We start from the raw sequence: 27631 nt of genomic DNA, 5'->3' as shown, positions 1-27631 counted from the left end.
AGATTTTGGGAAGAAATTGTTCCCTGTAGGGAGGCGAGGCCCTGGCACAGGGTGCCCAAAGAAGCTGTGGCTGCCCCATCCCTGGCAGTGTCCAAGGCCAGGCTGGACGGGGCTTGGAGCAGCCTGGGACAGTGGGAGGGGTCCCTGCCCATGGCAGGGGTGGGACGGGACCCTTCCGGGGACAGGGAAGCTCCAGACCCTGATATGCTGTGCCCTGAGCCCCCTCTTCTCCAGGCTGGACAAACGGAGTGACCTCAGCCTATGCCTTCCCCTCCAGACCCTCCACCGTCCCCGAAGCCGGCTTCACACCCGGAGCCGCCTGTGGAGCGGGCTGGGCCCAGGGGGCTTTAAAGCCCAGCTTTGCGGAAGGGGAGCCGGCGGCCATCGCTCCCCCTCCTTGACTACATCTCCCAGCAGCCCGTTCGCGCCGCCACGCTCCCGCCCCTTCAACGCCGATTGGCGGATCGCTCACGAACGGTTTCCTCCCTTCCCATTGGCTCGGTGAGCTGTCAGTTCCGGCGCGGTGGCGGGCAGGAAGGGGCGGCATTCACGAACGGGATTTACGCCTTTTGCGCGGGGCGGGGCGCGGCGGAGCTCGGGGGGGGGCGGTTGCGCAGTTGGCGTGGCGCATGCGCAGCGCGCGGCGGCGGGGGGCGCAGCGCAGCCCCGGACAGCTGGCGGGGGTAAACAGGGCCGGGGGCGGGGGGCACGGCCGGGGCCCCGCCGCAGCCCCTGCGCTGCGTCCCGCTCTGCCCCGCATGGATGGAGCCTCGCAACCTCCAGTGCCCGCTGCGCTCTCGCCCGGGAGGCCTGACAGGTAACGGGCCCCCGCGGGCCGGACGGGCCCCGCCGCCCCCGCGGCCCCTCCACCCTGTCAGACACCCCCCCCCCCTTATCCCCTTCCCTGCCCGCCGCCCCTCGGTGCCCCCTTCCCTGTCAGCTACACCCTGTGCCCGCTTCGCTCGCAGCTACATCTGCTGGGCCCCTTCTCTGTCAGCCGGCCCCTGGTGCTCCGTTCCTGTCAGCTCTCCCCGCTGTGCCCCCTTCCCTATCAGCTGCATCCCCCCATTCCCTCCCCAGTAAAGCACACCTCCTGCCCTTTCCCTGACAGCCGTACTCTCTTTCCCGTCAGCTGTGCCCCTCTACCCTCTTCCCTGTCAGCTGCCCGCCCTGTGCCCACTTCCCTCTGAGCTGTACTCCTCAAACCCCTTCCCTGACAGCTACATCCGCATGTACCCCTTTCCCTCTCAGCTCTCCCCCCTCACCTCCCTTTCCTGACATTTCCCCGCACCCCAGGCTCTGTCAGGTGCCCCCTTATTCCCCCGAGGAGTCTGACTCCTTTTAAGGATCTCTCCTTTATCCAGCCCCTCACCCCCATTTTTCCCGGCCCCTCTTCCCCCCAGCCCTGCATCATCTGCTGGTACCGCCCCCTGCCAGGTACAGCTCCTGCTTTTTGGCTTCTCTTTCCCCTCCCACCCCTGGCACTGCCCTGTCCTCACATTCCTCTCCCCTTTCCTGGGTGTGACCCTGCTCTGCTCCCTTCTCTGCCCACTGTCCCTTCCTAAAGCCTTCACAGAAACTTGCTCTGCCCTGGTGGGTGGCCTGCAGCCCCTTCCTTGGAGAGGGGATCAGCCTCTCCTCCTTTGCCAGTTAAACTCCTTCCTTCCTGAAGCTGCTGGGCCATGTGGGACTTGGCACTGGGATGTTGCTTGTGCGGGGCTGAGGTGTTGCCTGGCATCTTCCCTTTTTCCCGTGGATGTGTCAGCTGGGGATCAAGGGAGAGGCAGGGTTCCAGTGGGAGGGCTGAGCTGGACGCACCGTGTGGCCTGAGTGTGTCAGAGTTTCCCTGACAGTCCCCTCGTGCTGGCTCTGTCAGGGTTCACATCTCACCTCTTCTCCTGGCTCCCTGTTCCAGCCATCTGTCCTGGCCAGCCACTGCTGCTCCTGACAGCTCCTTCAGCTGGAGCAAAACCTTCTTTTAGCAAGGTGTTTACTGCTAACCAGGTCATTCCCTCTTGGTTTTCCAGGTTTCTTTAAAAAAAAAAAAAAAAAGTTCCTATCTACATGTATATATTTTAATTTGATCTGTGACCTCTTGGAAAGTCAAGGTAAAGAAAGCAGGGAAATAAGTTGTGAGGATAAAGAAGCCTCTTGAGGTGGGTTCTGGGTGGTGTTTGGATGGCTGAAATGATTCATAGATGCTGAAGGGAAGGGTCTAAGGAGTCTTCCCTTGGGATGAGTTGTGTGTCCAGAGGCTCGTGGTGTGCAGAGTGCTGCTTTTTCCCAATGACCTTGAGTTTGGAGCCTGAGAAACCTGGGCACATCCAAGCAGTTAGGAATGGATTGCTTGTTTAAAACTGCTGATTTCAGGAGGCCTGCTGCTTTGTGGAGTTCCTTGGGGTGGATGGAGCTTTTCCAAAGGGGGCTGGGGCTCTGACCCCCCTGTGCAGAGCCCGTCTCTGTCATTGTGTTGCTGTGGGTGGGAGGTGCTCAGGTGGTTCTGTGAGAGGGAAATCCAGCAAAGGAGCAATCCCCCAAATCCAAGCTGTGGTGGGAGTGTTTGGTGTTAAATTGATGGAATTATTTGTGTTATCACTGTTAAGGCTTTGTTTCCAGACCTGGAGCAAGTGTTCCTCCCCATGCCCTGGAGTACCCTCTGGAAGTGTACTTTCCCAGGAGCTTAAGGGGCTTTTAAATGACTGTCAGTGTAAACAGAGCCTGCCAGATTTGGAGCCCACAGAAATCTGTACCTTGTTAATTTTTGACTGTGGATTTAAAGGCCAAGTGTTGCGAAAGTTCTGTTTGTGGCCCTGGAGTTTTATGTGGCAGCAGCAGGAGAGTCCAGGAGGAAAGTGCAGGGGGCTGCAGGTGGGCTGATCCTCTGTGAGCTCCAGGGAGCACTTTGAGAAGAGGTTGTCACTGGATGAGGTGACAGCTGTTACTGGATCCCAGGTTTTTGTCCTGTCTGGGGTGTTCCAGGTAGGTTTGGAGCAGTGAGGGATGAGGGAAAGTTGTCCTTGAAGGGTGATAGAGAAATGTGCCCTGGTGTCATCTAAGGAGTAACCCCAAAGAAGTCACGGAATCATGGAATGGTTTGGTTGGAAGGGACCTTACAGATCATCTTGTTGCAGTGGCAGGAGCACCCTCCACCAGCCCAGGCTGTTCCAAGCCCTGTCCAGCCTGGCCTGGAGCACTCACAGAGGCAGGGAGGGATGGGATCCTCTCTTGCGTGGAGCCAGAGTGCAGCTGCCTGTGGAGTCAGCCCTGGCAGCAGCAGTGCAGATTTATCCTAAACCGTCCCTTGCGCTGGGGCTTAATCCCTCATTCCACCAGGAGCTGGTTGTGCAGGGTTAGTTAAAAGCCAGGAGCTGCAAGAATGGGTTAGAGCAGAATTTGCACAGTGGTTTTGCCTAAAGAGGAACATTCTTTACCAATTTCCATGGTGGAAATTTCCAAGGAATTCCCAATTCCTTTGGTGGTGACAAAGACAGGCTCTTTGGAGGGGCTTCATGTTTGGAAGCCTTTGTGTCTAAGAAATTGGGAGGCACAGTTTATTTTTGTCTGATTTTTATTATCTGTATTTTGCAGGAGACCTACAAATCTTGGGAGATTTTGTGTTTTGTTCCAGGGTCAGTTTGTAACTGGAGGCTGGATCTGTACAGTGGTGGGGTCAATAGTCTTTAGTGTTAAGAACACTTAATATTTATTTTATTTGTTTATTATTTATTTATTTAATATTTGAACAAGGTAACTGTCATATCCATGGGGACTGGGAGTCTGGGACTGGGATCAGTTGTGGCTAATGCTCAAAATGGGATCTGGAATGAGAGTTTGGGCTTCTTAATCCTTTGTCTGTGATTCCATGATAATTTAAAGGTTCCCAGAGCCTTTGTAGTTGTGGAATACCTGTTGAGCAGCAACAAATAGCAAAGGGAAAGGAGGAAAGGCTCTTGGAGCCTTCTTGGCCAAGCAAAGGCACAAGATCCAGGAGACTTTTGAGCATTTTGCACCATCCAGTTGCCAAATCAAGCACTTTCCTGGATGGAGAGACACCTTAAACTCCCTCATTCCTGTTTGGCTGGGTTTTATCCAAGCCTGTTACCCAAGGCCTGCTTTCCTCACCTGTGTCTTTTAAGAAGTAAAGTTAAGATGTGTTGATCTCCCGAGACCTGCGCTACAGTGTTCTGCTGGGGCCACCTCTGAGTTACCACAGCCAGCAGTGACTTGTCCAGAGTTGGGAAGCTCCACAATGCATCAATAATCCCAAAACCACTCCCAGAAATAGCCAGCTCCTGTGTATTGCTGCTCTCACCCGGCCAGGGTGGGTGTCAGAGTTCCACAAGGTAGAAAATGCTGGCACAGAGGAGCCTTTGTTGAAAAACCAGGGAATTCGGGTCTGTTAAGGAGTGGTGGTTTTGGGGGGTTTGGATATTCCTTCCCTCTGGGCATCCTGTTCATGCAGTGGGTTTATAGGGTATTAATGGTTTTGCAGTGACTTATTTAACTCTAAGTTGGCTTCTTGATGTGGGTTAATTATGGCTGAATATGGGAGATCTGGGCCTTTCCATGCACACACATTTTTTCACATGTGTCCTTGAGGTTGTTTGGTGCTGTTGGAAGAGAAAGGAGCTGATTAGAAATCAGCCACAAGTAGAGATAGGAAATGTGACAAAAAGACTCCTAAAAGAGCAGTGGGGTGTTTGTCAGTCGGGAGGGGACAGCCTGCCTGGCCCGGGCATAGTTCTTTGGGGTCCTAAGAACAAAATTCATTTGCTCTCAAAGAGGAAGACAGGAAATCTGCCCGGCAGGGAAGAAGAGGAGGAAGCTGAATGTTGCCTGGAGAGGGGAGACTGTGGGCAGAGCTGGGAATGTTGTAGGGAAGCAGTAAGAGGAGTGGAAGGCTGCATATGAGACTGAGGTGTGAGATGTGCTGGGATATTGTCCCTGTGTCTTTTGAGGATGGACTTGGGGTTAGTGGATCAGTCCCTTCCCTGGAACAGGTTGTGCAACTGCCACCAGTCACTGGTCACAGGTTCCTGCTGCCCACCCTGCCCCTCCCTGGCCCAGCCTGAGGCCGTTCCCTCTCCTCCTGTCCCTGTTCCCTGCCAGCAGAGCCCGACCCCCCCGGCTGCCCCCTCCTGTCAGGGACTTGTGCAGAGCCACAAGGGCCCCCCTGAGCCTCCTTTGCTCCAGGCTGAGCCCCTTTCCCAGCTCCCTCAGCCACTCCTGGGGCTCCAGCCCCTTCCCAGCTCCGTTCCCTTCCCTGGACACGCTCCAGCCCCTCCGTGTCTCTCCTGAAGTTTGGGGAAGCAGCTCAGAAACTTCTCAGGAGCTGCAGAGTCAGCAGATCCACCTGCCCTTGTGCCCAGATGCTGCTGCTTCCTCCCCTTCCTGTCCTTGGGAGTCATTCCCGAGGGAAGTTGTTGTTTTTGTGGCTGCCCCATCCCTGGAAGTGGCTGGGGCTGGGCTGGACAGGGCTTGGAGCAGCCTGGGATAGTGGAAGGTGTCCCTGCCCATGGCAGGGTGGGACAGGAGGGCCAGTGGGAGCCCTCCTGTGGCAGCAGAGAATCAGATGAGGTTTGCCAGGACTCCTGTTTGTTGCAGCGTTTCTGTGAAATGCTCTTGTTTCAATGAATCAGCATTTCCTGATATAGAAGAGGAAAATTTTGGCTTGTTCTGCTTGGAAATGTTTTTAAAGAGGATTTAAAACTAGAGGGTTACATAGGACAAAATGGGTGTTTGAAATTTAATTTTTATTCTTTTTGGTTTTTTAAAGAGAGCTGTAGAAATATCTTAAATGGGCCAGGTTGTGGGATGGAAATTGGGGGAATTACAGCATTTCTCAGGGACTGACTGATCCTTTGCTGGGCAGCCTGTCCAGCTCAGGGTTGTGACCATCTCTGTGCAATTTGAATGGTTTTTAGCAGGAGTAGCCAATTCCATGGGCTTTCAGTTATTTAGGTTAGTACATTAAACTCCATTAAGAGTGTGCAAAACTCTTAGTTTCTCCTGGAAATTCAATTTTAACTGGTCATCCCTTTTCTCTTGCTGAGGTAATTAGGTGCTCAGTTGTCACCTCGTGGTTGGCTGTTGTGATTTCCAGGGAACGTTCATGCCCTTTTGGCTATTTTAGGGCTGTTTTGCTGATAATCCAATGTAGCAAAGGAGAGAGAAGAGGTGGCCAAAAGCACCGATGCTGTGTTTATTCACAGTGTAACCCTTGTTGGTTGTAGAGTTTGGGAAACATGACCTTGGACGTGGTGGTCATGGAATGGTGGGAAGGAAGCCTGGGACAGGACACTGCCGTGGACCCACAGGGTCTTTGCTGGGATAGGAACATGGATTTTCCAGGCCGATGTAGTCCTGGAATTCTGCTCATCATGAATTTCTCCACAAACTGGGAATGGCCTTGAGTCAGACATTCTTTGTTCTTCCATTGTCCCTTCCTTGAGTTCCTTCAGGAGCCTTTATTCCAAACTTTTCAGTTCTTAGCCACCACTATTTCTGGGAAGCAGAGCTTGGCACTGCGAGTGGCCTAACGTGTGGTGTCCCTGCCTGTGTCCCTCCTGTCCTGTCCAGGTAACTGAATGTGGATCCTGGCTCGGCTGGGATGCTTGGATGCACAGCAGCTCTTCCCATAGCTTCTCTTCGTCTGCCCCACTGCAAGAAGATGGCAAAAGCCAACATCACCAGAGACATCATCCACAGGCAGATCAAGGTACGTGTGAGCCCTGTTGGTGTTGGGTGGAGAGAGGTGGAGTCAGCGCTGGATTGGGAAAAACTCCTGGTGTTGCCTTTGCTTGGGAAGAGATCTCTGTTATTTACATATTGATAAGCCCTGTAAGGAGCTTAGGAGAACAAACACGCAGGACCTGTCGCTGTCCTTAATGGAGATCTGGGATGAAGTCTGGCATGACAGGAGCACAGTTCCTCTCCCTGGGCTGGTTTGCCATCAGCAGCTCTGTTCCCTTTGAGTTGAAGAGAGAAATAGAGCTGCTTGTGTTTGGGCACCACAAAGGCCCTTAGCCAGCTTCCCTCTCTGCTTTCTGTGTTCTCCCTGTGTGATCTTGCCATCAGAGGTATTTCTGACTGTAGTAAAGCTAATGATCTCTGTCACAGCCTCTCTGTCTCCTTTTCTTTAGAGAGTGCTGTGTTGCTTCCTTTGTGTAGGGAAAAAAAAACTTGTGCAGTGGTGGGATCAGTCATCTGATGGCTGCATTTGTGGAATATCAACGTGAAAGGACTGGCTGCAGCAGACACAATAGGCAATTATTGCTTGGACTCAGAGGCCTGAAATCATTTGCAGCTTTGCTGATAATCAGCATTCAGGAAAAGGATCTGTGAGTAGCCAGAATAAGGAACTGGGAGCTCGAGTGCTCACTTTGCAGTTTGGTACCAAACTCGGTTATAAGCTTGTAATTTAATCCATGTGCAAAGATTTATTTTGCTGCCCTAACAAGGAAGGGCTGGTTCTGTGGTTTGAGCCTTAGCCTGGGACTGTCTCACACTGTCTGCTCTGTCAGACTTTGATGTGTGACCTTGGAAAGATTGCTAAGTCAGGCAGTTCCTTGTAGGAAAAGCAATATCCTACCCCACAGCCCTCACAAAGCCACTGAGGCTGCAGTAGCACAGAACTGTACCTGCAGCACCTTGCAGTGCTTTAGGAGTGCTCGCCACAAAAATACATCAAGGGGTTTGAAGTTTGTCATGGAAGCTCCTACAAAAAGCCTGGTTTGTTTTGCCTCCAATCCTTTTATGTCTGTCTCCATTTTGTCTTCAAATAGCTTTTGGTGTGTGGAGTTCATTACTGAACATTGGGCTGGGAAGGGAACTCAGCACTTGTGTGTCTGCTCTGGGACTGCTGATGTGCTCGGAGCACCAGCAGGGTGATTTTTTGGGCACCAGCAGGGTGATTTTGACATTGGTGTTCCCACCTCGAAATGCTGATGAGGAAGGATTAAGTTGATGAGTGTGGCTTGGAATGGGACCACAGCTGGGTCAAGTCCTAGGGAAGAATCTCCTTGGACATTAGATGTTCCATCCAGAATCTGACTTGCATTCCCTCTCCTTCATTCCTGCCTCTGCAGTTGGCCTTCTTTCATCAGAGCCATCTGCTGATGCATCTGTGAGCCCTGTGAGATCACAGGGGAAACAACTGTCCTGCTTTCCTTCACCTTCATTTGTACTGACGCAGTTCTGTGGCAGCTGTTCCCATCCCTCTGGAACAGCCTGTGCCGTGGCTCTGCAGCTCCCGCTGCCTCGCTGAGGAACAGCCCATCCCTAAAGGAAGCTGGCCAGTTGCACTCCCCATTTCTTCGCCCCATGGTGCTGGTGCCTTGGGACAGGCTCGGCAATGGCAGAGTTCTTCTGAGCAGCTCTGCTCCAGTTCTGCTGTCCTCAGGATTGAGGTCCTGCTGAAATCCTTGCCAAGGGGTAATAAGAGGCAATCCCAGGTTCTTCTGTATCTTCTGTTTCAGGCCCAAAGTAGGGTCAGCTCATTCTGCCTCAGTGTGGGCCTCTCAGAGCTGGTTTTGGCTTCCCAGCTGGAGCCTGGCACTGGTTAAAATCAGTTCAGGGGCAAAGATTATGATCTGCCCACCTGGAGATGTTCAAAGGATGGGAAGGCTGTAGAGGGACTTGTCACAAGGATGTGTAGTGGTGGGACAAGGGGGAATGGCCTTGAGCTGAAGGAGGACATGGTTAGATGGATCTTGGGAGGGAATTCTTCCCTGTGAGGGTGGTGAGGCCCTGGCACAGGGTGCCCAGAGCAGCTGTGGCTGCCCCATCCCTGGAAGTGTCCAAGGCCAGGTGGACGGGGCTTGGAGCAACCTGGGATGGTGGAAGGTGTCCCTGCCCATGGTGGGGAGTGGCACTGGAGGGGCTTTAAGGTCCCTCCCCACCCAAACCATTCTGGGATTCTGTGACTCCTACTACAGTACAGGACCTGTGGGCACCCCAGTACCTGGGGTGATTTTTAAACTTGAAGAATCTTCTCTGGAAGGGCAAAAGGAGTGTTGTGTTTGCTGTAGTCAGTGTGGTGCTTGTTTGGCCCTGCAGGAGAGGGGAGCGCTGGGCTTCGAGCGCCACTACCACGTCACCGACCCCTTCATCCGCCGCCTGGGGCTGGAGGCTGAGCTGCAGGTGAGTGTCCAGAGAGCAAACCAGCTCCTTGGTGTGCACCTCACTGCAGGAGAGGATGAAATTCACTTTTGTGAGGTAAATGCTGATTTCTTGGTCCCCCAAACTGCATTAGAACCAGGAGTAGCTCAGTGAGAGCTTGCATGAGCTTTCTGCACTACCTGGTGCGCCTGCAGGAGAACCCTAGCAGGGTGGGCATCACCTAATCCCAGCACTGATCCCTGAAGGAGACAATTGTCAGCTGTTCAGCATACTCAGCTCTAATGGGATCCCTAAGGAACAGGTTGTAGTGCACTCTGACATACCTTAGAAAAGATTTTAAGATCATACAGAATATTCTGAGTTGGAAGGGACCCCCAGGGATCATTGAGGCCAAGTCTTAAGTGAACAGCCTGTCTGGGGGTCAAACCCACAACCTTGGCATTATCAACACCCTGCTCTACCCAACTGAGCCAACCTCAAACACATCAATTATCTTGATTTGGGGGAGAAAAGGATTCTTTTGTCCCCCTTTTCAGTCACATCGCCCATATCAAACGCTGCTCAACACTCCCCCACATCCTGGTGCAGGTTGGTTAATGTGGATGAAGATGGATGATGTAGTCACCCAGCAGCAAGGTGCTTCTAACAGAGCTATCAAAAGTGCATTTTCCCTGTGTTCCCAGAGTGCCTGTACATGTAATTTGTCAGCCTAGCCAAGGGCTTTGGAAGCAAAGTCACCTTTCCGTGCGTACAGCGGGATTTCAGCTGTAGCCTCTGAGACTAAACTGCCATTTTATTCAACACTACCTTTTTTTATTTGTTTCATTTTGCCTTTTCTACCCCAGCTGCTCTAGCATGTCTCTCTTTTCTGGAGGAGCTTATCTACCAAGTGTGTGGAGTTCTTTGCAGGGTTGGAATAAAAAAATAAAGAACTCTGCTTTTATTGGAACAAGTTGTTATTTGTGGGGAGCTTGCTGTGGCCTTGTCTTAGGACAGCTCTGTTTGATAAATCTGAAGTTTGAGTAATACCATCTTCCCTTGTTTCCTTCCCTCAGGGTCACTCCGGGTGTGTCAACTGTCTGGAATGGAATGAAAAAGGAGAGTAAGTATGTGGCTTCATTTGGGGGATCAACGAAGCCATAACCCCGGGTTTTCCCAAGAGTAGGATGTAGGTCATCTTATCATAAGCAGCTGCTTCCCATTTCTAGTAAAGTGGAGCTCAAGCTCAGAATTTGAGCTGTAGTAGAGCTCACGCTTCAAAAGAAGCTTTATTTTGTTAAATATATCTGGATATTATTAGAAATGCCCCTTTAGTGAGTTCAGTAGGGAAATGGTCAGACTAAGAAGTGGAGACTGAAGGCTGCTTCTCTTCTCTTCTCTTAAGTGGTATTATGGATTATAATGGATCTTTAGGATTTGCCCAGCTGGTGGTGACATTTCCCCACCCCCTTCACCATGCTGTTAAAAGCTGCTGCTGAGGGACAAATATCCGAGGCAAGGAGGTAGAGAATTCACTCCTCTGCAGTTTTAGAGGGAAACTAAAGAGCCACTTCCATTAACTAAGTGGAATGAAGAGTTTCTGCATGAGAAATGAGTGGATGGAAGGAAGAGGGGGTATTTCTGGACATGCCTCTTACAACATGCAAAGTCTGCCCTCTGATACTCTTCAGAATTATTTACCAGTGAAAATTTCATGTGCTTGAAAGAGAATGGCTACAGGGAGATCTAAGTTCAAAAGAGCTGAGAGTTGCAGATGCCAGATTCCTTTGGTTCAGATGCAGATGGATGGACAAGGCCAAGAGCACCTTGCAATGGCTTTGCACTTAAAAAGCAGTTTGTGGTTCACCCCATGAGCCCTGGGACTGCCTGGGCACATCCAGAGCCTGGGAATGAGTGCCTTGGCTGGGCTTCAGGGATGATGTGGAGCAGTTAACACAGCCAGGGTAATAAGGAAGGCGGAGGCCCCGCATTTTGTTGTTGAGCAAACACTCCTGTTTTCCCATCGGAATTGGGGTGAGGTGCTTCAGTCAGCTGTGTTTTCCGTGGAATGGCTATTTGTCTGCTTTAGCTCCTTGACCTGGCTGAAGGGATGGGTGCACGGTGAGCAGCAAGGACAGAGAGCTGAAGGAAGAGAGGAAATGGGCTGCTTAGGGCTGAATTAAGTTAATGGATGTCTGCGGTCAAACAGCTCCACGGACCCGGGCATGGTGTGGAACAGAAGAATTCATGGTGCATATTTGTCTCCTGTTCCTTTTAGCTTGTTGGCCTCTGGCTCTGATGACCAGCATACCATTGTGTGGGATCCTCTGCACCACAAGAAACTCCTTTCTATGCACACAGGACACACTGCAAACATCTTTTCTGTCAAGGTATGTGGTTAGAAGGAATGAGCAGCTAACAGAAGCAGCAACCTGAGCAGCAGAAGGATAAATCCTTGCTGGGAAACATTTTCCTGCAAGCAGTTTTCCCCCCCCAAAAAGTTTAATATTTCTACTTATGGGGAAAAAGGGATTAAATCTAATATTGCACTCAGTTTATGCAGCTCCCAGGCTTATTCTCTCTGTGAATTGGAAGGAAATGGTTGTAGCAAAGTGGGATGTGTGACAAAGACACTCCCCTGTGTCCTGCTGTGGCTGGTGACTCTTGAGTGTGCACGCTGCCTGTGTAATAGGGAATAACGTGGGTTAGCTCATGTTCCTGAAGCAGAATTCCTGCTCCATGACTGCCAGGGTGTCCATGTCAGCAGCCTCGGTGCTCCTCCAGCCTGAGTGTCCCATCCCTCTCCCGCAGTTCTTGCCGCACTCGGGGGATCGGGTCCTCATCACGGGAGCTGCAGATTCCAAGGTGCACGTCCACGACTTGACTGTCAAGGAGACCGTGCACATGTTTGGAGATCACACCAACAGAGTGAAGCGGATTGCCACGGCTCCCATGTGGCCAAACACCTTCTGGAGTGCAGCAGAAGATGGGTTAATCAGGTACAGGATTCCAGTTGGTTTGGTTGTGGGAACCATCACAATGTGTGCTGTGCACAGACCTGAAGAGAGGCTGTCTCTGTACTAAGCACCTTAAACTCATCTCTGCCTTCCCTAAAACTGGAAAGATTTATCTTGGGGAGTCATACATACTCTCCTCAGCTCCTCCATTTTCCTCACTGCTGGAAAGGGTGGCCAGGAAAGGAACAGGTCATGACTTGGGAGCTAAATTTGGAACTTGAATAAATCTGTGCACATTATAGATCTGCTTTTAATGATTATCCTGATACTGAGGCCTAGTGTGTGTTGAACTGAGGTGCTTCTAGTAACCTGTGGCACCAATGACTGTTGTTCATGTCCTTGGTGTCATCTCTCTTAGCTGTGTCAGGAGGGGTTTAGGCTGGATATTGGGAAAAGGTTCTTCCCCCAGAGGGTGCTGGGCACTGCCCAGGCTCCCCAGGGAATGGGCACGGCCCCAGGGCTGCCAGAGCTCCAGGAGTGTTTGGACAATGCTCTCAGGGACAGGGTGGGATTGTTGAGGTGTCTGTGCAGGACCAGGAGCTGGGCTGGATGATCGTGGTGGGTCCCTCCCAGCTCAGGCCATTCCATGAGTCTGTTCCTGCTGTTACCCCATGACGTGTCTGCCCCACTCCCATCCCTTTGCAGGCAGTACGACCTGCGGGAGAACAGCAAACGTTCCGAGGTCCTGATCGACCTGACTGAGTACTGTGGGCAGCTGGTGGAGGCCAAGTGCCTGACAGTGAACCCCCAGGATAACAATTACCTGGCCGTGGGGGCCAGCGGGCCCTTCGTGCGGCTCTACGACATCCGCATGATCCACAACCACAGGTAACAGCCCCTGGCTTTGGGGGCACATTTCTGGTGCAGGAATCTGGTCAGGGCTCTGATGGGAAGAGGGACTTGCAGGGGTCCAGCACTCACCTGTTTCTGGGAAGTTTTGCTCCATTTTTTCTATCACCCAAAGTCTTTTTGATGAGTACATCAGGGTGGTGTGAGGCTGGTGACCCCACAGCTGTGTGGGCAGGAGGCCTTGTCCTCGTGGGTGGACAAGAAAAGCCGGTGTAGATCAGGCTTCCAGCAGTTGAATACTGTGGTTGTAATAAGGCTGTTCCTCTCTGTGGGTAGGAAGAGCATGAAGCAGAGTCCTTCAGCTGGAGTGCACACGTTCTGTGACCGGCAGAAGCCCCTCCCGGACGGGGCAGCTCAGTACTACGTGGCAGGTATGGGTCCTGCACTGGGGGTGACTGGGGGGACTTCACTGCCTGAAGAAGCAGAGTTCTGCCCATCACACACAAACCCCCTGCTCAGAAGATCTCTTCTGTGGGATGTTCCGTGGAGTTGCAGGTTGTTTCACTGGGGTGGTGAGCTAGCCTTGCTGCTTCTTGTCCAGCATAAATGAGTTTTTGTCACTCTTACTGGAAAGTCAAGGACTGGATATAACCTGGGCTCTAAAGGCTTTGCTGGAGTTGGTCCCAGCAAAGCTGCTGTTCAAAATTTTTTGGCACAGAAGTGACTTGTCCTCATCCTGCAGATAAAGAATCAGTGATGCAGTATCTGAGCAATCTAGATGACATTCTTCTCCAGTGTTCGTTATTTACTATCCTTTACCCCAAAATGTTTGTTTCTTTTTTTAAAAAATAGCTCAGACCAGCATGTTCAGCAGACCAGTTCTGACAGTCCTGCTCCTGATGAGTCCCACTAGAGGATTCCTCAGGTCCCCTGAATTGGTCATGCAACACATCTGCTGTCTGAAGAACAGAACCTGTGTGTGAGCTGAATATTTAGGAGCTTTGGTTTCGTTGTGCTGAGGGCTTTATTAAGGAAACCTAATTAGGGGGTTGAGGATGGAGGTATTTGCAGATGGCCACAAATCACAAAAGCCAAATCCTAGTGAATCCCTAAAACTGAGATTTGCTGGGTTCTGCAGGCTCGTTGTTAACAAGGCAGTTACAATTCCTGTCTTCATGTGGAGGTGGCTGTGCAAAGTTGGAATCATGGAATCACAGAGTGGTTTGGGTTGGAAAGGACCTTAAAGCACATCTTGTTCCACCCCCTGCCATAGGCAGGGACACCTTCCAGTGTCCCAGGTTGCTCCACACCCCATCCAGCCTGGCCTTGGACACTGCCAGGGATGGGGCATCGATGCCTGGAACCTGTGAAAAGGCACCATGCGTGTTCTGGTTCCTCATGGAGGGATCCAATAAACAGTGGGAAATGGAAAATCCCGGAGGTGCTTGTGCTCCATGGCTTTGCTCTTGTAAAAGGGAGCAGCTGGGGTAGGACAAAGACAACAGTTAGGAGTTAAGCCAATAATTATGGACTTGTCCTCCTCACAGGGCACCTCCCGGTGAAGCTTCCAGACTACAACAACCGGCTGAGGGTCCTGGTGGCCACGTACGTCACCTTCAGCCCCGATGGCACCGAGCTCTTGGTCAACATGGGAGGGGAGCAGGTAAGGAGGCAGCAAAGCTTCACATTGGGTCACTGGACATTGTTGTGTGCTCTTGAAAATAGGTACAGCAACTTCTCTGTGGGTAATGGGATTGATTTTAAACTGCTTTCTGATTAATTCAGACTAAATACTTGGGATTAGGGATATATTCGTTACGCTGTCACTGATCAAAGTTAAACTGTGTTCTGTTGTGATTTTCCAATTCACATTTCACTCTCTGGAAGAGGAGAAAGAAAATAAACAAAACCAGTTCTGGAACTGACCTTTGTTGACCTAGAAAGGATTTCATAACTCATTCTTGAAACATCAAACTGCTTCTGTAATAGAATGTAGTGAATAAGGAACTTGGAGAAGCAAAGGCCTTCACCTGGAATATTGATTGCTTTAATTTTAAGCTCTGGGTGATATTCATGGATCTTTGTAAAGCCTATCAATGGAATGAGAAAATCCTCCTGACAGCATTAATCAGCGTGGATTAAACAGGACCTTTGCTTGTGGGCAGGTTACACTGTGCTTGTCCTCTGCAGCTCTTTCTCACACGTGCAATCACTCCCTTTAGAAGAAGGTGAGCCGTGGGTCCGGCCTGGACTGTCCATTCCTGTCCCAGTACAGCTGTAAATCAGGATTTCACAGGACTGCCCTGGGAGTTTCTCGGGAAATACTGGTTCCATCTTAGAGAGTCTCTTCCTCAGTGTCCTGCCTCTTTTGTGTCAGTTGGTGTTTGGTTTCTTCATTATCACTGTGTTAATTGAAATATCTTAGTTGCTCAATTGAGCTATGAAGCTTTCTGAGCAGGTTGGTCAGGTCATCTTCTAAGTTCTGCAGGTGTGGAGTAAGACCAGGTTCCTGTTTCTCAGTGTTATTCTCTGAACTGGGCTGGCCTGGGACACACCCCAGTTACTGCTGCCATCCCTTGTGTGTCCATCTATAAACAAGATTGCCAGTGAGAAAACTGGAAATAGCAAACACAAACAGGGAACTGTGCACCCACTGAGCCCTTTTTTATTTCTGACTTGAGCATCTCTGTTTTGCAGACTTGTCTCATGCTCTTTTTTCCTTTCCTTAGGTCTATTTGTTTGATCTGACGTACAAACAGCGACCATACACTTTTCTCCTCCCAAAGAAGTGCCACACTTCGGGGGGTAAGTGTGCTGCTGTCACAAAGGGAGTGAACAGCAGAGTGAAGTTCTGTGCTACACGACTCATTTTCAGGGTGCAGGAGGAAAATGAAGCTGGGTGTGGGTGTTGCTGGGCTGTTTGTGCATTGCAGTTCATACCCTGAGTTCCAAAATCCTTCTGCAGAGGGACAAAATGTGAGGGCAGAAGTGACCTGTGGAGAGGGGGGTGTGTGAGCTGAGAGTGCCTAAAGCTGTGCTCAGGGATTAAGCAGACTTTGTCAGTGGTTGAGGTGCTGGTATCCTCCCAAACCATTCCAGGATTCAATGTTACTCCAACTGTGGCCTAAAATCAGTCGAAGCCCTTGCTGTGTGTGAGTTCTTAGTTCTGTGTGTGTCTGGTTTTCTGATCTAGAATTGTATTGCAAAGGACACTGCAGAGATTTGTAAATACAAGAAGTAGTAAATATAAGAGGACAAATCAAATCCAGGCGGCTGGAGCAGGTGGAGTCACGGAGGTTTTGTTTCTGCTCTGAGTGGGGCTGTTGTGTTGGCTTGGCCCTGCTGTAAAATAAACCCTGAGTTTGTATCATCTACACTGATATTTAGCATGGTTGTATATTTCTTTTTCTAACCTTCAGAAGTGCAGAATGGAAAAACCTCTACCAATGGAGTGTCCAATGGGATCCATCTCCACAGCAACGGCTTCCGCTTGTCCGAGGGAAGGGCACACATCAGGTGAGGGCACACATCAGGTGAGGGCACACAGCAGGTGAGGGCACAACTGCCCCTCCAGGGGGTTCTCTGGCTTTGTCCTTGTCCTTTGCCTCTCGCCAGGGTGAGGTGCTGCCAAAAAGGTGTGAAGTGCAAATCCCCTTTCCCTGCTCCTGGCTCGCCAAGTGGCCTCTGTCCTTGGGGCTGTGTTGGCCTCTGGTGCCTGGGCTGTGAAAGGGAGTCAGACAGGGCAAGAGCATCCTGGGGGAAATTGTCCGTGAGGATTTTTCCTCTCTTATGATCAGTTAAGGTGGACAAAACTAAGAAATGATTTTTCAGGCCTGGAAGCAAAGTGTCCTGTAGTGGTGGTTGCTTCCTGGCCCACAGGAACCGTGTGTTGATAGTGGCAGAGGCTGCCGGGTGAAGGGACCTTGCTTCCCTTTGCCATTTTTTGGGCACTTCCCTGCTGCAAACTGAACCAAAGCAGCCAGAATTGTTCTGTGACAGCAACACTGGAATCACTACTGCCATTCCTGGCATGGGAGCTGGGACTGGATGGAGCCTCTTCTGTTGCTCCTGCTGATTTCTTTCTTTAAGAGCAAAATGCAGTTGGGGCGAAGCAGCAGCAGCAGCACATCTTGCTGGCTGTTTTTCTTCCAGCTGATGAGATTTGGTTCTAAGTCGAGGCATTTATTTAATACCATATATGGGTAGTCTGGGTTCCTCCAAAGTCACTTTGTGGAATGTTTCAGCTCCTCTCCTCTAGATGGCCCCTCCACCGCGGCAGCAGGAATGGGGCTGGAATTTTGGGTTGCGGAGCATGGGCCTGGTGAGCTCAGATGCTTCTGCATTTGCATTGTTGTGCACTGCTAAAAGAGGATTGGAAATGTTGTTTATGCAGTCAAAATAAAGATGTATTGGTGAGGTCCGATGCTTAAAATACCCACTGCTCATTTTGGAGTGTGTCTCTGTAGATGAAGAAAAAATGGAAACAGTCAAATGATGGTCACACTGATGTAGTGAGACTGCCACAGGGTGGGGAGGCACAGGGTGCCCAGAGAAGCTGTGGCTGCCCCTGGAAGTGTCCAAGGCCAGGTTGGATGGGGCTTGGGGCAACCTGGGATAGGAGAAGGTTTCCCTGCCCATGGCAGGGGGTGGAATGAGATGGGCTTTAAAGTGTATTCCAGCCCAGACTATTCTGGAATTCTGTGGTCAAAACCAAGCCTTTTTCTTAAACTCAGATTCTTCAGGTTCAGAGTCCCTTTTTGCCTTTTCCTGAATCTTTTATTAGCAAGTCCAGCAAGCATTAGCTAAGCTGGAACTAAACACTGCAGACTCTGACCTGGAGTTAAGGATGTACAACTTACCTGTGCTGCTCCCTTCTTCCCCTGCAGCCCCCAAGTGGAGCTGCCCCCGTACCTGGAGAGGATCAAGCAGCAAGCCAACGAGGCCTTTGCGTGCCAGCTGTGGACCCAGGCCATCCAGCTGTACAGCAAAGCTGTGCAGAAGGCCCCCAACAACGCCATGCTCTACGGGAACAGAGCTGCTGCCTACATGAAGCGCAAGTGGTAAGGGGGCAGTGCCACCATGGGTGACTCCCAGGGGCCACCTGGGTGAAGGACCTGGTTTCCCTCTGTGAGGGCGGGGTTGGGGTTATCAGATTGAGCCACAGTTGGGCACCTCTGGCTCAAAGGGATGGCACAGCTGTCTGTGCTGGAGAGATTCTGGGGAGCACAGCTGGTAGCAGCCCATTGTTTCACCTGCTGATGTGCTGAGTGAAATCCTGACCCTTTCCTGTGTAAAAAGAAACCCCAAATCCACGTCTGATTCACAGCATTCTGGGTGTCTCCAAGGGTGTTTGTGTGTCTTTGGGTGGTTCTGATCTGCATTAAAGAAGGGCTCTTAAATCTGCTGTCAACACATGACGTAATGGTGACTGTGCTTTGTAACATCTCCTGACAGAAGGCTGTTTTAGGGCTGCTGGGGTGGCTTTGGTTGCTGCTTTATCCAAGTACCTCACACTGCAGACACTTAGACCTGGTGGTTCCTGTGTTACCCCAGTTAACCCACATTCCCTTTGACTGGAAACAAACCTCTGGGAGGGATCTGGGGAGGTGGCAGATCCTGGCAGTCTGGAGGGGATTCTGCCCTGGTGGTTGCAAAACACCCTGTCAGCCTCTGCAGTAGGTAATGTCTGCTCTGACCAGTGGCCAGAGCTGCATCTGCAAGATACAGCTGAGTTATTTTAGTGCCTGTCCCCTTGAGCAGAGTAAGACTGAGTAGCATGACTTGCCATTAACATATTTAAAATAGCTGTGGTCCTTCATCTACATTTGCTTTGTGAGGATATCCTTCTCCTCTCCCTGCTGAAATCCCCAGTATGAATTCTCCTCTCTTCTTGCCAAGATAAAGAGCAGCCAGCAGTTGTTGTGACTGTTGGTAACTGGCCTACTGGCTGTTTTGCAATAGCAGAGATTTGGGAGCTGCCTCAAAAAGACCTCAGTGTTCAGAGGGAGAAGAACAATAGGTTGGGATTAAGGGATGGAACACAGAAGCTGAGTGCTGATCTCATGAATGACATTTTTCTTATAGGAATCCTTTCTCCCGAAGGGTGTTGGCACATCTGAACCTTTCAGTGTGTCAGCTACTGCTTTGCCACAGTTTTGGGTAGCAGGAAGATGTGAAAAACATAGACACAGTGGGTTTCTGTGGCATGCAGGGGGTAGGATTTAAATAGCACTGAGCTGATACCTTCCAGGTGCAGAAAAGGGGCACTTTTCTGCTAGGAATAGTTTGTGGAGAGTGGAGGAGATGGCTGGGATGTCACTGAGCAGGAGGAGAGGCAGACAGTGACCCAGGCTGAACCACCACGTGTCTCTGAGGTGTTCTTGATGTCTGGAACAGGTACAGGCCACCCTCAGAACCCTGCAGGTCCTGCTTTGGCCTCATTCTCTAAATAACAGAGAGCAAGAAAAAATGAAGGTCTGTAATTTCCTAACCTCCCCTTGCTCATCTCCCTTAAGATGCTGCTCATATTTTCCAGCACTTCTAAGGCTGCCCTTTGAAATTTTGCTCCTAAAAGCCAACTGCATCCCCCTCTGGATTGCTTTCAGCAGTCCACGTTGGCAGTACTGAGCTGATTTCTAGTTCTGCACAAGCTGAGTCAATCCTGTAACAAAGGGAGAAGTCAGAGCCTGCTTTACATCCCACCATGTCCATTTTCACACCAGTCTGTTGGGCTGCCAACGCTGGTAGTTGAGCTTGAAGGATGTTTTGAGGGTGGCAGAGCAGTTTAAAAGCCTAGTCAGGTGTGCAAGTGTGAGACACCTGTCTGTCACCCTAACAGGTAACTTGCATTCCCTCTTTCTCTGACTGAAAGGGGCCTGTTGCTGCGTGTCCTGAATTAACCCTGGCAGTGTGCAGAGGCAGCCCTGGAGAGTCCTGTTCCTGCTGCAGGTCTCATGGGCAGGGCATTCCACCCTCTGCTGTGCTGGGGAGTGGCCAATACCCACCTGGACAGGAGGGAGCTGCAGGGTGAATGGTTTGCAAAACATGCTCCTGCAAGATTTGGAGCTCCCCTTAGTAAGTCCAGTCACTGGGACACCTCTTCCCTGCTCCACCTGTGCATGAGGAGGAACTTCTTTACTCTGAGGGTGACAGAGCACTGGGACAGGCTCCCCACAGGGGGTGTGGAGTCTCCTTTACTGGAGGTGTTTAAAAACTGTCTGGACACAATCCTGAGGAATGTGCTGTAGGGAGCCCTGTTTGAACAGGGAGGGTGTCCTGCATGACCTCCGGTGGTCCCTTCCCACCTGAGCCTTCCTGTGCTTCCCTGACAAGGGTTTCATGTGATCTAAAATTGTTGCTCTGCAAATTCATCATCTCCTTGGGGGTGTTTTGGACTTTGGTAGGTACAGTGCACAGAATCCTGGAATGGTTTGGGTTGGAAGGGGCCTTAAAGCTCATCTCATCCCATTCCCTGCCATGGGCATGGACGCCTTCCACTATCCCAGGTTGCTCCAAGCCCTGTCCAGCCTGGCTTTGGACATTTCCAGGGATGGGGCAGTCACAGTGGGGCATGTAGGTTACAGGTATGAAACATTATTATTATTAACCATCAAATGGAGCCTTGGGCACTCAGCCTTGCCCTGCCAGCCTGAGCTGAGCACCATAGCAGGCTCAACAAGTCCCTCCTGCTCCCAGAGCACAGCCAGAGACAGCCCCATCCCCACAGCCCTGAGCTCGGGGAATCAGGCTGTAAACAGGATACAAATACCCAGTATGGCCCAGCCTGCTGTAACATCACTTCTAAAACTCCAGGGTTTTTTCCTGTAAAGGTGAGAAAAGGCTCCTGCTTGAGACATTTGTGCATTTGTGGTGGGAAGTCCTGCAGCTCCTGGCGGGGGCTCCGTGGGCCGGAGCTGTGCCGTGTGTCCACACAGGGGCACGATTGAGCTGTGACAGGGAGCCCGCCTGGCACGGGAGGGCTGTGCTGCCTGGCCAGAGGGCTGCTGCATCCTCCATCTTCAAAGGACTTCCCGAAATGTGCTGCAGCAGGGAGCTCTGCTCTCTTGGATTTAAAATGGCAGGTCAGGGCTGGCGGGGCAGCCTGGTGTGGTCACATCCCAGAGCTGCCTGTGGGCGTCTGCAGAGGCCTTGGGGAGGCTGGGCTGGGTCAGGTGGTGCCCCCGAGTCACAGCAAATGCTGTTAGTGAGCTCCTGGGGTGTGGGATTGTGTAGAGAGCTGGAAACAACAAGCTGTGGAGTGAAATGAGGGCTGGGAAACAGCAGTGGAAAATGTTTGCTGTTGCTGCTTGGGCTGGCTAATCCACCGCTCCCTTTTCCTCAGGGATGGGGACCATTACGATGCTCTGAGGGACTGCTTGAAGGCCATATCCCTAAATCCATGCCACCTGAAGGCCCATTTCCGCCTTGCCCGCTGTCTCTTTGAACTCAAGTACGTGGCAGAAGCACTGGAGTGTCTGGATGACTTTAAAGGGAAGTTTCCAGAACAAGCACACAGCAGTGCCTGCGATGCACTAGACAGGGACATCAATGCTGCCCTATTCTCCAAGAGTGATAACGGTGAGTGCTGCTGCTCCTGGGCTTCTCCAAGGTTACACTGAAATCTAATGAGCACACAAGGACTTTCCTCCTTAAACTGCCCCTCTGAAGTAAAGCTCCAACTTCTGAGAGTGATTGATTGTTGCTGTGCAGAAAAACTAGCCTGAGCCTGTTCTTTCCTTGTGCCTGGTCCTGGTTTGCTCTTGAGTGAGAGTGTGATAAAAGGAGTCTGATGTAGCCAGGAGATAATCTAGAAGGAAGGAAGCTCGTGCTCTGAGCCCAGCTCCCTGCTGGAATTGTCCTTAACTCTTCTCTAAGGCTGCTGGGGTCTCCTGGGGTGCTGTTTGCTTAGAACTCCCCCAGTGGTGCTGAGGGAAACGTGTTGTCCTTCCAGCTGAAGACAAGAAGGGGGGAGGCCCCATCCGGCTGCGAGCCACAGGCCGCAAGGACTCCATCTCTGAGGACGAGATGGTGCTGAGGGAGCGCAGCTACGACTACAAATTCCGATACTGCGGCCACTGTAACACCACGACAGACATCAAAGAGGCCAATTTCTTTGGCAGGTATGCTGGCAGGTGGTAGCCAGGGGTGCAGGACACAGTGAGCAGCAGCAGGGTGCTCTGTTCTGTGGGATAAAGCCTCACGTGTAGCCCCATGTTCCCATTCATGAAATGACACGGACGCTGGTTTGGAGGGTTGGGAAAAGCTGGCGGGAAGCCTCCTCCCGTGTGGCTGCATGAGCAGCTGGTGAGGAGCAGATCCACAAAGGGCCTGGTTGGGCTAGCACTAAAGAAATCCATTTGGGATTGAAAACAGGGCTCCTGGGGTTGCAGGAAACAAGCACGGGTAGCTTTATGTGGATCTGTAAGTGTGAGGGGTGTCAGCCTGCTGATGGTAGAAGCCATATGAGATTCTCAGCCTGCTGGAGCCTGGCTCTTGAGTGTGACCCAGGCTCTGCTCCTCTGCCCTAGCAATGCCCAGTACATCGTCAGCGGCTCGGACGACGGCTCCTTCTTCATCTGGGAGAAGGAAACCACCAACCTGGTGCGTGTGCTGCAGGGAGACGAGTCCATTGTGAACTGTCTGCAGCCTCATCCCAGCTACTGCTTCCTGGCCACCAGCGGCATCGACCCGGTTGTGCGACTCTGGAACCCCAGGCCGGAGGTAAGAGCTGCAGTCAGAGCCTCCCGTGTCGTCGGATGCTCTTTGCTGCTGTCTTTTCCTACTGGGCTCTCCCGTTGCAGCAGCGGGAACAGCCCCTCTTTGGTCCTGAGTGCTGTCCCTCGGTGTCTTGCAGAGTGAGACCCTCAACGGCCGCGTGGTCGTGGACATGGAAGGTGCTTCCCAAGCCAACCAGAGGCGGATGAACGCGGACCCGCTGGAGGTGATGTTGCTGAACATGGGGTACCGGATCACAGGACTGACCAGTGGTGGGGCTGGAGGCTCAGATGATGAAGACAGCTCAGAGGGGCAAGTCCAGTGCCGGCCCAGCTAAAACAGAACTGCCTCTCCTTCCTCTAATTGTTTGGCTGAAAGGGAACCGAGTTTCCTTGGTCCTGAACTTTCTCTGGTGAATGACTGCACTGTTTCGCACTATGCACAGGGTAGGACAAGCTGGCAGGGGCAGGAGCGGCCGTCTCTAAACCATCACCTCCTCCTCCTCCTCCTCCCCGGCAGTGCAGTCCGGGGTTTGCCTTTAGTGGAATTTAGTCCCAACAGGGGTCTTTGAGTTGTCTGTGAGCAGTGTAACTGGTGATTATTTTTCCAGAGCTGCTGTATGATCTGGTACAGGGGCTGTTGCCTGCATTGCAGGGGGGATGTTAAATTCCTGAATAAAATACAAACCTAGGGCAGGGGTTATGGAATGAATTTACTGCAGTGATTTTGAAAGCTTGACTGTGCTACCAGCCTGTCTAGAGGCCCCCGGTTTATGGTTGTTGGCCATGAAACACCTGTTTTGTCCCATAACATCTTTCTTCTGGCTTCCATCTCAGACACGTCAGCAGATGTAGCTGTGCTGTATTGAGGACTGGAGGTTGCCTGTCTTGTCCCCCTGTTTTAGCTGAGGGATCAGAGAAGGCACTGGGTGTGTGCAGCAGCTCCACGGGGCAGGACGAGCTTGCCCAGTTCTGATACTCCCTCCTGTGGTCCCTGAGCCCGTGGAGGGAGGTGACAGCGATGGGCACAGGTTGGATGAGAGGCCAAGGACTTGTGTAGCTAAAGCTGCTGAGGAGCGGGCAGGTGACAGCACCTCTCCATTGCCCAAGGTGTGTAGCTGTGTTTGCTTTCTCCTCTCCGTGTCACCCGTGCGGGAGCTGAGAACGTTGTCACCGCGTGAATGATGCAGCTACAGTCTGGAGTTGTCAGAAGCAGCGTTTTTGTGCAGCCAGCTGCTCTGTCTTGGCCAAGGTGGGCCTTCCCTGCCTCCTTGTTGGTGTAACATTGGATGGATTCGTGGTCCTCTCAGGAACCCTCCTTCCTCTTCCTGCTCTCCACACCCTGACTGGCTGCAGAGCCAGGAGCACACCTGGAAACACAGCACTGTACTTCCATTCCTTCCCCCTCCTGTAACACACAGCCCTGTTTCCCCTCTTGCAGTTGCCAAACACTAAATACCCCACAGATCTTACACAGCTGTGCTACAACCACCTCTGGAGGTTGTTTTTTTCTAGGACTATCAACCAAGACCAAAGAGCCCCTGGAGATCTGAACCGCTCTGCGCTGTCTCGTGTCTCTTCCTGCCGAAGGTCTGAACATGTTAGCCGTGGTCCCAGGGGTGTGAGGTGTGTGTCTGGGAGTGTGCGCGCATGTGTGTGTGCTGTTCTTCCATGTGGTGCAATCCCTGGTCTTCCTGTTGCTGCCGTGGAAAGATGAGAGGCCTCCCTTTCCTGCCTCTGGCTGCCTCTGGCTGCCTCTGGCTGCCAGGCGCTGCCGAGCGCGGCTGCGCGGGGCTGCCGGAGCCAGGGCTGCCTCTGCCTTCCAGAACAGTCCTGGACACGAGGAGGGAGAGAGGTCAGCGGGCAGCATCTCTCCAAGGACTGTTCCCTGCAGAGAGAGAGAGAACTGGGACCTGAGGGTGCCCCTCAGACAGAGACTCGCCTGCTCTGTCCCAGGGTGAAGCCCGAGCTCGCCCCGGTGCTGTGGGAGCCCCTCAAAGGGACCAGCTCCCCGTGTGCTCTGCCCAGCTGTGGTGGCAGGACCAGCCTCCCCTCTGCTGCTGAGGCAGAGCTCACCTGGGCCAGGTGTCCCTCAGCTCCTGGGGCAGGTTTGTTTGTTCTCACGCAGTACCTGAGACTGTTGAGTTCACCTGGCTGGGGGTGCACCCCTGGCACTTGCTGCTCTTCCAAACCCAGAGGCAGCAGAAAATTCTCCTCACTTGGGTGACTTTCTGACATGGTATGCCCTTTTCTTTTTTTGCTTAAGGCTTCCTACTAGATGCATCTTTTTTTTTTTTTTTTCCCCCTCTCTTCCTCCCACTCAAACATTTTTTTCAGCTTTCAGTAGACGTCTGCAGACTTTGATTTTTAAACTGAGAGACTGAGATGGAAGGCTCTGAAGAGGACAGACCTCTCCCTCCCCATTCACCTTTTGCTGTGGCAGCTATTTTTTGGGTTTTTTTACCCTTGTGAGACAGTGCAGCTCTTTTACCTGCCAGTTGCAGTGTGAAAGCAACCAGATTCCCTGCCTCTGCAAGTGGGTTGCTGTTTTTAATGGCTGCTTTGGTTAAAAAAAAGAAGATTAATAATAATAGGAGAGAAGGGGAGAGAAAAATCTTTCTGCCTCTAGCCCCTTTTCCCCTTGCTGTGGGCAGATTACCTGCTTGTCGCTTGTTAACGAGGAATTTGTATTTATTGGTGAAGGAAAAAAACATGCTGGGGAAGTCAGGAGAAGATGTTGCTTTATTGACCTCTGCTGTTTACTTCAACCCCCTCTTTGGGAAAGCTTCTTCCTGCTCTTTCTGGTTAACTCTTTCTAGCCTGGGATATGCAGGGATGCCTCCTTTATTTTTGTATTCTAGCAATGGGCTCTCCGTTAGGAGACTCTAGGATTCTCTTAGTGTTGCAGTGACCATTGCTTCTCGCTTTTTCGAGTACTAAAGATGATCATCTCGTAAACTTTGCCCCTGCAGTTGTAGAGGTAACACACGAGCCTTACTGCCCTCATTAGAAGGAGCAGAAAACTTGTTTCTCTGGTCCCTGGAAGAGAAAGGGTTAAGCGATTAAACGATTCTTTGTTCTAGTTCTTTCTTGGTGTGTTTTGTTTGGGGGATCGTGGTGGCTTTGTTCTACCTTTCTCCTCTGTGCGGGTGGGTGGAGGGTGGCCTGGTTGGGCCAGGTGCTGTCTGTTCTTCAGAGAACAGAGGCTCCAAAAACTTGAGTGGGAAGGGGGCTGGGGAGCCCAGAACGTGGCTCATGAGCTGTGGTGGCCACGGAGTCAGTGCTGAGTTAATCTATCCGGGTTTGGGAACTCAGAGCTGTCAGTGGCGCGAGGGTTTGGAGCTGCCAGCGCTGGGGTGGGGATGGGAGCAGCTGCCTGGGAGGAGGGGAGGGAAAAGCACATCCTGCAGAGCTGCTCCAGCAGTCCGAGGGTCTGAGGGGCTTTGTCAGAGACAGCAAAGCTGTAAAATCCTGGTGAGGTCCCTGCTGAACCCAGAAGCCAGAGGTGGGTGAGCAGAGGCACAAAGCTGCCCGAGCCCATCCGGCCTTGTGGCTGCTCTGGAAGAGGCCCCGGGCCGGAGCTGTGGAGCCCGGGGGCCCCGGGCAGAGCCAAGGTCACCTGCCTGAGTCACTCACTGAGAGACCTCGAGATGTTCCCGTGTCAGCAGCAGCACATTCCCTGCCTTGCGTGGCGTGTCCAACACCAGCCTTTGGACCCTGAGATGTTCCTTTGCTAAAGGATCTCACAAACTCACTTTTTCCTCTGGGTTCCTGCTGCAAAACCTCCCAAATATTTCCTTGCTCTCCAAGCTGCAGGCCTTAAGGGAGAGTTGGAAAACCAGGCTGTTATTTTCAGAATCCATTTGAACTCTTCTCTTAAAAATTCCTGTTGGACACCTTTCAGCCAAAGGTCTTTTGAGGCCTCTTCATTTCAAATCCTGTCTGATATAAATTATTGCTTTAAGAGGCAGCTCTGCTGTAACAAAGCAATGAGCATCCATAGCTGGAATTGGCAATCAGCTAATTGGGTCAGCTCTTGGAGTGAGTGGTTGGAAGCTGAGTGTTTGAATTGTGGGTGGAAATGGGTAGAAGGACCCAGAAAATGAGTTTTATTTGTCATTTGGGTGAGAGGATTGGGTTGAGGAGGCAGAGGAGGGATATGCTCTGAGATGTGGGGGGAGGAACAGTTGCAGCCTGACTGACAAATTCACTTTTCTCTGATGGAACTGTTGGCAGTGCCAGCAATAAAACTGCACCAGGCTCAAGATGGGTCCTGTGTCTGAGCAAAATGGGAGCAGGGTGTCGGGAATCTGCCTGCTGTGGGTGCCAGGAGCAGTTCAGTCCTTGTAGATGTTTCAGGCCTTGCTGCTGCAGGAGAGGAGAATGACGGGGACCCCCTTTAGGGCTAGCCTGGAGAGGAGCTGGGTCTTGTCCTGGATTTCACAGCTGAGAAATCACCATGACCAGCACTTGGCTCTGGGAGCGCTTCCACTGGTGCCCCTTGTCCCTGAGAAACCGGTGGCTTTTCCTTTAACCATGGAAGTTGCCCTGTGGATCGGCTGTGGCAGCTGGGGAGGGAGAGGGGGGGGGGGAGGGAAATGCAGCTTCCCAGTGACAGGGAGAGAGAAAAGCCCCGAATGCTGGAGCTGAGGGCCGAGGTGGCTCAGGGCCACTTTTGGGGAGGGTGGCTGAGCCTGGCGCGTCCCGTGGGGCTGAGTGGCACCAGCAGAGCCCCGAGGGAGGTTTTTGGCTCGCACTGAGCCGGGAGAGGCTCTCAGGCTGCACAGACCAGAGCAGGGGAACAGCACAAACCCAGCCCAGCCTCCCCTGTGGGGCCGGGGAAGGACACGGGGCTGGTGTCCTCCATCAGCCCGAGCCTCGGTGACATTTCCAGTCAGCTCCTGCTGCCGCCTCGGCTGTCAATGTCAGGAGGGGGAGGGGATCTCCTCCTGGAGTGCTTTGGTTCTGGCAGTCCTTCTAATGTTCGAGCTGTCACAACAGGGAAGGTTCCCA

General features: G+C 52.0%; 1 protein-coding gene across 1 annotated transcript; it reads left to right on the top strand.

Moving 5' to 3' along the window:
- The first annotated feature begins 632 nt into the window (after window positions 1-632).
- WDTC1 (WD and tetratricopeptide repeats 1) lies at window positions 633-25700 on the top strand. The gene is made up of 16 exons (XM_082296640.1): window positions 633-817; window positions 6580-6718; window positions 9058-9141; window positions 10176-10222; window positions 11378-11489; window positions 11911-12098; window positions 12762-12944; window positions 13242-13336; window positions 14453-14568; window positions 15635-15710; window positions 16325-16421; window positions 17792-17965; window positions 21247-21482; window positions 21856-22024; window positions 22433-22625; window positions 22759-25700. The coding sequence occupies exons 2-16, from the start codon at window positions 6611-6613 to the stop codon at window positions 22954-22956; spliced, it is 2076 nt and encodes a 691-aa protein (XP_082152766.1). The 5' UTR covers window positions 633-817; window positions 6580-6610; the 3' UTR covers window positions 22957-25700.
- Window positions 25701-27631: the final 1931 nt, after the last annotated feature.

This window comes from Coloeus monedula (genome assembly GCF_965178545.1).
Source record: "Coloeus monedula genome assembly, chromosome: 24".
Lineage (NCBI taxonomy): Eukaryota > Metazoa > Chordata > Aves > Passeriformes > Corvidae > Coloeus > Coloeus monedula.
The sequence above is the reverse complement of the archived record's forward strand: the minus strand, read 5'-3'. Positions and strand labels throughout refer to the sequence as shown.

Bases quoted from the DNA above. Each gene is read 5' to 3' on its own strand.
- WDTC1 (XM_082296640.1), top strand. From the start codon at position 6,611: ATGCTTGGATGCACAGCAGCTCTTCCCATAGCTTCTCTTCGTCTGCCC. The intron at 11,490-11,910 runs GTATGTGGTTAG...CCTCTCCCGCAG, and splicing joins CAAACATCTTTTCTGTCAAG to TTCTTGCCGCACTCGGGGGA. The intron at 16,422-17,791 runs GTGAGGGCACAC...CTTCCCCTGCAG, and splicing joins GAGGGAAGGGCACACATCAG to CCCCCAAGTGGAGCTGCCCC.